This window comes from Tachypleus tridentatus, chromosome 8 (genome assembly GCF_004210375.1).
Source record: "Tachypleus tridentatus isolate NWPU-2018 chromosome 8, ASM421037v1, whole genome shotgun sequence".
In the NCBI taxonomy this organism is placed as follows: Eukaryota; Metazoa; Arthropoda; class Merostomata; order Xiphosura; family Limulidae; genus Tachypleus; species Tachypleus tridentatus.
Window position 1 is genome coordinate 107,845,794 of NC_134832.1, and position 10,836 is coordinate 107,856,629.

Genomic DNA, 10,836 nt, shown 5'->3' on the forward strand with positions numbered 1-10,836 from the left:
AAAGCTGATAACAAACAGCTTCCTATAGCTATAATCAAAATACACTTATTGAGGAAAAAATTATTTGTTATCTGAACTCTATAAATTTAATAATTTTCACTATTCTTTCTGTTTTTAGTACAAACATGAACATCAGACCTTTTGAAGAGATTTTTTTTTTTTAATTTCGCAAAAAGCTACTCAAGGGGTATCTGCGCTAACCGTCCCTAATTTAACAGTGTAAGACTAGAGGGAAGACAGTTATACATCACCATCCACCGCTAACTCTTGGGCTACTCTTTTACCAACGAATAGTGAGATTAACCGTCACATTATAACGCCACTACGGCTGATAGGGCGAACATGTTTGGTGCGATGAAGATTCGAATCCGCGATCCTCGGATGACGAATCGAAAGACTTAACCCACCTAGCCATGCCTGGCCCATATGAACAGATAAAGATCATTTATTGTACAATGATTTGAGTACGTCGCATGAAAAGAACAATTCTGGAAATCAGCAAAGAATGTGTAAAACCACAACCAATACATAGTCACGGTGTGATGGTATGTGTCAGGACTGTTCTTTAGGACTATGTATCTTCTTCTAGGTTGCGTGATAATATCGAAAACTGACTATTTTTGGGAATAATACATAACAGAACTTATTAAATGCAAAATATACATACATTCTGCTCTCACCTATGTGAACCGTTCGAGGATCTACAACTCACAAAATTATATTTTCTGTAATTAATAGCATTGTTCAAGGAAAGAATATAAATTAAAAGAGATATATAATAAGTCGTACTTCAGCCATGTCACAAAATGTGACAACGTGTTGTCAACACTTGAAAATTTAGAACTCAAAGGTTCGTAAAAAAGCCCACCACGTAACAAATGCAGTAATATGTAACATAATGAAAAACCATCTCTTTGTAGAAACTATAACAAGGAAGGAGAGATGCACAAAGGTAAATCTGCCAGGCGTATTTTTGACTCAAACATCACATATTTCAAGCACTAAGAGAATGAAATGCATATTTATGCTATTCTATATGATATCATGCTGGTAAAGCTGAGAGATGTAAAATATACGAATTTTTGAATATTCGAGGTTGAATATTCAACCTCTGAAAAGTTAAACGACATATTTTCCCAACAGTATCAGAAAATATCTACTGTTCTCTAATATTTATATCTGCAGTTTTTCCGTTTCTTCCCGAAACACACCCTATTTGCTCAGTTATTGGTGAGAAATTATAACTCTACGATTCGGGAACCAATTCCTTTTGTTGGCGTAATGCAGATAGCTTATTCTGCAACATTGTGCTTAAAATAAAACAAACGAATAAATAATATAGATCAATATTTTGAGAAATATTGCGTAGTAGATTTCCCCATACCAAAAAATACTAAACAGTTTCTAGCATCCAATACCCTTCAATAACACTACATTCTAAAACACCTTATTTTAAAAATAACGTTGTTCTTTTTTGTCTCTATTAACATCTTTATATTTTGGTATTGAAAATAAAATAACATTTTGATCTTGTGTCAATAATAAGATCATTAAAAACCAACTAGCTAAAATAAATATTGGCAGGTATTTTAGAAAGAAATAGACAATATAACTAAAACAGAAAGATTATGAAACTATCAACAATGAATAAGCAAATCTTAAGTTTCCAGTAGACTAGTACTGCAGAAAAGAATTTTTTTTGTAAGCATGTAGTAGATTGTACACTGTGAATTAAAATATCTAAAAAACTCGTTAACAGATAATAACTCCAAACGAAGCTCGATCGAAGTTACTGTTATAAACAAACATGACGTTTACTGTCATAAAAAATTATCTGATTTCCTACCTGCTTAAGAAAAAACAAACACATCAAACTAGGATGTGCACAATTCTCGTCAGTGTATGCTCTTGAACTATATTATTCAATAATACCTTACAATTTTCTTACAAACCATTCTCGATTTACAAACCAGGATTGATAATATACAAGTGTGGAGCATGCGTGGAATGTTAAAGAAACAAACGTCATAATTTCACAACGAAGTGGTCTTACTGTGGTAACAAGAATATGTTTAAAACACTACTAAGCTATTATAATCGCCCAGGCGAGGTAACATATTAAATTTATGATTACATTGTCATCATAACGATTTTCATGATCCCCTTATAACACATGCCAAAATAATCTGGCTCTTTTGTCGAAATGCAGTTTTTTCAAACTATCTGCGCTATCCGTCCCCAATTCAGCAGTGTAAGACCAGCAAAAGCAGCTAGTCATCATCATCCACCCGTAAGTGAATACAGCAGATAGCCCAATGTGCCTTTGCTACAAGAAGTTAGAAGAGTAGTTTGAACTACAGTGACTATTGGAGATACTTAGGAATGTTTGTGCCTATAAATAAATGTTGAGGAATTAATTATGCGCTGGCTGATTTTATGATTTAACACATGAAAATATATTATTTGATAATTTTCTGTTTTATGACACAGACATAATCTATGAGTATTTCATGTTTGATGATACCTTTAAACTCTGACGTGTGTCTTGATGTACTAATCATTTTAAGATTTTACAGATTGGGTTTAATTAATTAGTAATTCAGACAGATAATTGCAAAATAAAATTTAATGTCAATACGTGTAAGGTTCTACATTTAGATTTATCAGGTTAATTTTTAGCCTTCGTTTCTCTTAACTAGTAATTGAAAGATATTTTACTAAATTTATAAATGTTAAAGGTTGTCATTCATAAGTTTTATCATACAAATACAAAGTAACGAGATTGTTGTACATTTACGGTAAATATTTGATTAAATTAACTAACTTGAGATAAGTCAGTGAAGACTAGTTTATAAAAGAGCCGGATGTGGTAATTTTAATGGTGCTAGTTATGTCTTGGATGAAACTAAAATAAAACTTTCAGCCTTTCGTTTAAAATTCAGCCTATCCAGTAAGTTAGAATTTCAAGTTTATTTTTGACACTTCGAGCAAATTCTTAAGTTCCTTATTGATATTAATACACAAGTTAGTGTAACAAGTATTTTAATAATTAGAGCTTTGATTCACAATTTTAAATGTACGATTTGTTAGCACTGAAAATGAATAATAATAACAATACAGTTGTTATTAAATCTGATGAAGAAATAGCGTAGTTATATTCGATGAAACCAAGAATTTAAATGTATTTTAAGTGACATACACTTACATTGATTATTTGAAGTCACATATAATTATATTAATTATTTCATGTAATATACACGTTTATTAATTATTTTAAGTGACCTACACTTGTATCGCTCTTTTGAATTATTATTTTCGTGATATTTTAGAATTGGCATTAAAGTTTGCATTATTAAAATATTTTAAATATTTAGTTATCTATTTGCTTGTTTTTATTAGAAGTCTACTCATTTGTATTCATTTACAGTTATTTTAGGTAAACTTTATACTTTTGAACACTTCAATAAATCTAAAGAGAAAATACTGTGATATAATGTGATTGTTGAAAAACAATGGTTGTGCTTTTCTTTATAAACTGGAATATTAAATAATCAAATAATCAAATTATTTTACCATAACTATCTGTACCATGTTTTATTGTTTTAAAGAACTTTTTTTACGTTTCTTTCACAGTAACAACAAAACTGTCTTTGTCTTCGTCATCAGAGGTTCCCTCCTTCCCATTGGAGTACTTCCAACCTAATCGATTTGCAAAATAGTTTGAAGGACATCTTTTAACTATCAGAGAACAAGAAAATATATAACGAACTAATAGTGAAAAACTAAATGTGAAATCTCTCACATTAATCAAAATAATTGATAAAAACACAAGTATTGAGCCAAAATACGATTTCACCTCTCCAATATCTTCCATGATGAAAACTTGAGCCAAATAGCTAATGGGAATACCTGCAGAAAAGATAATACTTCCTGTACCAGGCTGTACTACCCTAAATCCTAAGTTTACGTTTATCATGATGAATATTCCTAACATACCTACTATAGCTAAGTAGACGTTGCTGTTAGAACACTTCCATAAGATAGGAACACATCCTCTATAAATTACCGTAATGATCCAAGTAGAAAGGACAATAAGCACCGAGTAGAAGGGAAGCACCGAAAAATGAAGATGGGGGAAAAAGTGAGTGAGGAAAAAAGCAAACGATTCAAAAATAGCGGCAATAAGTGTAAGTACAATACCCAAATATCTGGAGGTGGTATTTATTGGAACATTGTTTGACTGGTCCGGAAATATAAACGTAGGGTTACAAATCAATAACTCACCTACAAAACAGCTTAAACCGGCAAGTATCTCGAGGACCTGACATTTAGATCTAAGGAAACACATACTTAGAAGCATGGTAAGTGGTGGATTACAGTAGTAGATGGCAGCAGCGTCTCCAATAGGTAAAAGTGTATAGGAATACGTGAGAAGTGACATAGATCCAGCCGAAAATATACTACGTAAAGCAATTAGTAACATAGTCTTTATGTCAAACAGTAGTGGAGTTTTGCTGTAGATGACGAATGGCATTAAAAAAAGAAGCCGTAACACATTGTTAAGTCCAATAACATCTTCCGGTTCAAGTTCCTCAATGAGTTGAACGAATAAACCAAATACACCTTCTGCTACAGCTGCCAGGAATATGTGGATGTATCCTAATTTCTTCTTATACGACATCTTCATAAAGTATCAACTGAAATGTAGACAAAAAGTCAGTGAAGTAACATGTTAATGAATCTTAAAGTTAATTTTTTTTTCTCTAAACCAATAAGAACATGAGAATATCGTATCATTGGAATGAACGGAAAATTCAACATACTTCATAATAAATATTTGCATACGGCTACTTTAGTTGGAGATCTAACGGCGCGATAATTAGTAATGTAATTTATTCGAAACAGATTCAACGTTATTCAAAAACACACTGCCTCAAAGTGCAGTTTACGGCTGGTAAAATATGTGACGACTGTCTCAAGAGAAGTCTTTAAAGATTGCGATAATTATGACAGGGGAAGTAAAGCTTTGTACCTTTCGTTTATTTATTTGTAGTAATTGTAGTTGACATCAATGTACAATAAACGGCGTCATCTATGTGGTTGTGTAAGACATCCGACATGTATTTCAAAAAAACTAATGCTTTTTAAATAAGCGAAGAACATTTTCAACTCGGTGTATGCTTTATACACAAATTGGAAACATAAACACTGTTAGATAAGATGGGATCATCCGAAAAGTTGGGCAAAAGATGAAGTTAATTCTGATTGACATTTTACACGTTTTTATAACTCCAGTTGAAGTCAAACTTATCTACCATGTTATTTTCTTTACATTATTTTTATTACTGTATTAAGCGTTTAAATATATTGTTTAGCGTCTTTATTATACATGAGAGTGTTGCATTAAACAATGAAAAAAAACAACAACAACAGAACAGCAAACGTTCTTACGAGTTGTATCGTAATGCTAAAGTGTTGGTGTTATTCTTTTACATATTATTCTCTTCACGAATAAAAACAAACCAATAAGACTGATAGCATGCAGTTTTATGTAACTATAATAAAAATGACTTACTGAGAAAAAATTGGGTTTATTGTCTGAACATTACAAATTCAACAGTTTTCACTATTCTTTCAATTTCAGTACAAAGATGAACATCAAACTTCGTAAACAGAAAGAAATGATTTCTTATACAAAGATTTGAGTACGTTGCATGAAAACAACTATTTTGCAAATCAGCAAATAACGTGAAAAAGCACAAAGAATACATGGTCCCGATGTGTTGTAGGCTTCAGAACTAATCTTTTGAATTATGTGGCTTATTCTAGGTGGCGTAATACTGTCAAAACCTAAATACTAACAAAAACTAACAGAAATTTTGAATGCAAAATAGGAATACACTCTGATAACAAATATTTGTCCAATTCGATGGCTTACATCTGACAAAATGGAATTTTCTGACGTTAATGGCATTGGAAAAATATGGATTAAAAGATATATGTATTTCAGCTATGAATAGCGAAATATAAAGACTTGCAAGCAGTTGAAAATCTAGAACCCAAAGTTTAGTGGACAAAGCCCTTACCGTAGCAATGGCATCAATACAAAACATTATGAAGAACCTTCTCCTTCTTGAAGCCATGACAACAAGGTTACAGATTTATCGATTAATCTGCCAGGTGAACTTTCGAGTCAACCATCAAATACTTCAAGCAGCTTGAAAATGATATGGATATTCATGCTATTCCATATGAAGACATACTGGTCAAATTTGTTACGAATTTCTGAGTAATTGAAATGTTAAAACTAACGGGATAATGTTCTTTTACATACTATTTTTACAATGGAGCCTTTCCATTTCGAATCTATGCTGTTGGGAAAACGATCGTCAGATAGAGTATTACCGGCAGTTCCGACATTAACTGTAACGAGTGATGAGACTCTAGAAATAATAACTTAACGTATGCATCCTCTGTATAAGACTAATGATACATTTTATCGACAGTGTTATAATATATTTATTGTTTTCTAATATTTATACCTGCAGTTCTGTCGGTTCTTCCCAATGCATTCCCGACTTCTTCAATCATTAGTGAGACATAGAAATTATAACTCTAACATACAGGAATCAATCTCTTTGATTGTTGTAGCGCAAGTAGCTCATTGTGTTTTAAATAAAGGAAATATATCTATATTCCCTAACTATTGAAATTTCACAATGAGAAATACTAGAAATTTTGTATGCATCAAAATCCCTTAAATAATTCTTAATTATACAAAAATAACAATGAGATTTTAACTACATTGACACATTTATAGTTTAGTATTAAAAACTAAATTTAATAAAAAAAACTTATAGAATGACATTTTGATCTCGTTTTGTTTATTTAAAGATCGTTAATAAACAACGAAGTATATAGATCTTTCGTATACTTCATGAAGAAATAGACTACATTAGGAAAACCTAAAGAGTATGACACTGTCGTAATTGACATAATTTATTAACTATCATTTACTGTCATAAAAGAAATGTCTGATTTCCTACCTGCGAATTAAAAACAAGCTCACCTGTTAATGATATACACAATTCTCGACAGTTTTACCATAACAAATATAGTACAAAGAAAGTGAATGTCTTTAAAATCAAGCCTGTATATATATACCATAGTTTATCAAAAAAACACAACATAAACACAACTTGTGGCTCATGTTGAACAATAGCAACAGGGAAAGGGCGTGACTCTTTCTATGTAGGATTATCTAATTGATTGAATGTATTATTGCTTTAAAATTTAACTTCATGTGTAGTAACGAATGTGTGTGACTTATTTTATTGTTTTGGATGAGCCTGCATAAGACATAAACTTTATCCTTAAATAAAGGTAAAGGCTTTCTGATTTGTGAAAATAAACCAGGAAGTATGTACATGGTTTAATGAAAGGCTTGTTGGTGTGGCCACTTTAAGTACTGAGTAAAATATAATTATATTGTATGGTGGTGTTCAAACATAACTGTATAATTATTAAGCATAAAATGTATTATAAAACAATAAATTTACTCAGACATTAAGAAATCCAACTGCTCAGTTATAGTGTATGATATTTTATATTTAAATACCGTCCATTCTCTTTAATGAATTAAGAGTTAAAGAACTGATGATATTTAATTTATTATTTTACCAGACATGGACCATGACTCACCTAAATATTTTATGTTTGTTTGTTTGTTTTTTGGAATTTCGAACAAAGCTACTCGAGGGCTATCTGGGCTAGCCGTCCCTAATTTAGCAGTGTAAGACTAGAGGGAAGGCAGATAGTCGTCACCACCCACCACCAACTCTTGGGCTACTTTTTTACCAACGAATAGTGGGATTCACCGTCACATTATAATGCTATATATACTTTATATATAGTCCACCTTTTCATGTATTTTTTATTTCTCTTCTTAAGACACCTTGAAAGTTTATTTCTTTGCAATTTAAGGTTTGTTTATTTCAAAGTGCGAACTGAATTTCTCAAAAATTTAATTTAAAATAGTGATTGTTTCCAAGTGAACATCTTATTAGATAGGTAATTTGATAATAATAGGTCGTTTTTATCAAAATGAGAAATTACGTAAATCGCAAAAAATGGCACTTTGTTGCATAAAATTAACGTCTGATTCGAAAGAAATAGTTCTATTTTAATAAAACAATTGACAAACTTATTTTTTGTCGAACCTTAATATATGTTCATTTAAACTTATTTTTCTTAATTGAAATCTATTCTTTAATCTTTCTTTTAAGAAAACTATGGCACAGAGATAAGGTCATGACATGCTTTGATATGTTATCTGAGTGTGTTATAGAATTTTCGACTCTATTGCACTTTTTAACAATTTTGATAGTATTTTAAGAATTGTAAGATAGACGAACTAAAAAATTTCCCTAGAAAATGTATTGAGGTTTAGGTCACATAAAATACCACAGCTGGCAGCTTCCTCTAAATGCTCACGTTTTCGCAATTACACAGATGGTGTCTGAATGTTTTCACTTAACAAAGAGTTCTGTACTTCTACCTACTATCATTATAGAGATAAATAACTTTAACATTATATATGCTATAACATAATGTTATATCCATTCATTATTATACGTTCATATTAATATAAGGTCAAACTGTTTAATAGGTTTTATTTTAATATTCAATATAAATTGAATATAAATGTACAAGTATAAAACGTGTGCAAATGTTATATGATTGTATGTTATCTGTTATTGTGTAGGAATAATGCAAATGCTATTTCTACATTTATTTACTTTTGTAAAAAATTTCTTTACCATATAGTATATCCTTGTGCGCCAGCAATATGTAGCACACGTATTGGAAACATGAACAATATAAAGGGAAATTTCAGAGTACGTCTTTGGTTTCATGGCTATATTAATTATTTAATTTTTTTATAAAGTTAATTGGTACAAACTATTTACATTGATGATCATTTTCATTACGTAGTATAAATAATATTAATGTAAGAGGAAATCCTCCAAACACACCTTAATTGAATTTTTTTACGTGGAATTTAGGGCAAATTATTCTACAATACATTTTTTTTGTATTAGGTGTAATTTTGTACACAAGCAATACCAAAAATGAGGCGCACGTATACCCGATTGAATTTTATTATTTACTTGGATCATTGTCAGCCTTCTCTGGAATTGAAATTGTTTCAGGAAAGTTTGGAGTAAATTAATCTATCAAACCTTGCACATGGTCAAATACATCAAAAGAAAAGGACTGACCTACTTAGTCTAAAACTTCAATCAGATGTCAAATAGGTCAAGAGAAAACAAAGCTGTGAACTAAAAGTTGAGATTTGAAAAAAACAAACGAAAAGGAACAAAACTGAGATCCTTCTATGAGTCATTATGCTGTGGCTGAAAAGATACATTACGAAAATAGTTTATAAGTGCTTTCAATATTTCGCATTTATTTTGCTGTATTATAATGAATAAAAGTTTTAACAAAACATAATATTCACATAATATTACAACTTTTAGAGGTTTCGGTATGTTTCGAACGTGATTAATTTTTTGAGGTCAGATTTTATACCCCTTAAAACTATTACTTATTTGGTGTATAGAACTTTTGAATAAGAGCTATTTGTAATTGTTTCTCCTAAAATTCTGCATCCAGTTTTCTGAAATGTTTTTTTTCGCACTTACAAAAATAACCCAAGACCTCTGGTTTTTCAATAATTTTCAAATTTTCAATAAGAATTTAGTTCCAACACCATGAACCTTGCTTAATTATGTAATATTTAATTTGCGTGTGAATTACATCATATGGAACAATTCAAACAACAAAGAATAATTGGTCAAACAACTCAAACATTTTTGAATTTACAGAATTTATAGTTTAGTTTATAAAGATCATATTGTTATGAAATCAACAATACTAGATAATACTCAACATTGTTTGAAAAACATTAATAAATTCGATGATTAGCAGTCTATCAGTTGCAATCAGTTTCTACTGTTACTAATTTTATGTTTCCGTGGATGCTATGATTGATTTGATGCGTTCTAAAGTATTAGCTAAACATGTGGATCATATGACTGGTTGGTATTATACAGTAAGTATCTGCTTCACCAATTCTTGAGAAAAGAAATTATAACAACTTAGGACTTCTAATTAGAAGAATTAGCTACATGTATGCCACGAGACAGTTTATCAATGCGACAGGGATAATACTCTACATAAGATCCGCCTTTGCACTGAATAATCGACTAAATAAAATATTATATATTCCTGCATTCGTGACACCTGTTGGTGTAAATCAGTAATAGATAGCTCTGCTTCGATGCATTTGTTTTATTTTAGCGTTCTCAAAGTATCATTGATAGGATGCACAACTGTTACTTAACACACAACGAATACTTACGAAAAATAAAGATTTACAAACTGAGCTTTTAGGAACTTTATTCCTTGACAGCTAACTGAAGTTTTGTTTGTTAAACTTCTCTGAATCAATCGATAAATCGAATAAATAGGAAATTACTTCTGCATAAATATATTGATATGTCGTCAAACTCTTTAGAATAACACGAGAATCTGATCAGCATGTTTCAATAATATCCAATTTTACAAATGTATATCCAACTAACTTTAATCTCAAACGAAATAACACTGAAAAGAGAAATATTCTAAATTGTGAATGGTAGGAGTCATTTTCATCTGAGAAATTTTCTTGTGTAATTTGTGACCTTTAAAATGGAATTACTTCAATGTAAAGAAGTAGGCCAACTATTTGATGGTAAAGATGTCTGTTTAGATTTTCTTCAGTAAATATTAAAA

The 10,836-nt window shown here is 30.6% G+C and overlaps 1 protein-coding gene across 3 annotated transcripts; it reads right to left on the reverse strand.

Moving 5' to 3' along the window:
- Nucleotides 1–3,524: 3,524 nt before the first annotated feature.
- Nucleotides 3,525–7,118, reverse strand: LOC143224238 (solute carrier family 35 member G1-like). Of its 3 annotated transcripts, XM_076452658.1 has the most exons (3): nucleotides 7,070–7,118; nucleotides 4,285–4,697; nucleotides 3,525–3,699 (listed from the first exon to the last, which is right to left on the reverse strand). In XM_076452658.1, exons 2-3 carry the CDS (start codon nucleotides 4,685–4,687, stop codon nucleotides 3,617–3,619), a joined length of 486 nt encoding a protein of 161 aa, XP_076308773.1. In that variant the 5' UTR covers nucleotides 4,688–4,697; nucleotides 7,070–7,118; the 3' UTR covers nucleotides 3,525–3,616. The 3 variants fall into 3 exon arrangements, with proteins under 3 accessions (XP_076308773.1, XP_076308770.1, XP_076308771.1); XM_076452655.1 differs by having other exon boundaries at nucleotides 3,525–4,697; XM_076452656.1 differs by having other exon boundaries at nucleotides 3,525–4,697; nucleotides 7,047–7,114.
- Nucleotides 7,119–10,836: the final 3,718 nt, after the last annotated feature.

Bases quoted from the DNA above. Each gene is read 5' to 3' on its own strand.
- LOC143224238 (XM_076452655.1), bottom strand. From the start codon at position 4,687: ATGAAGATGTCGTATAAGAAGAAATTAGGATACATCCACATATTCCTG.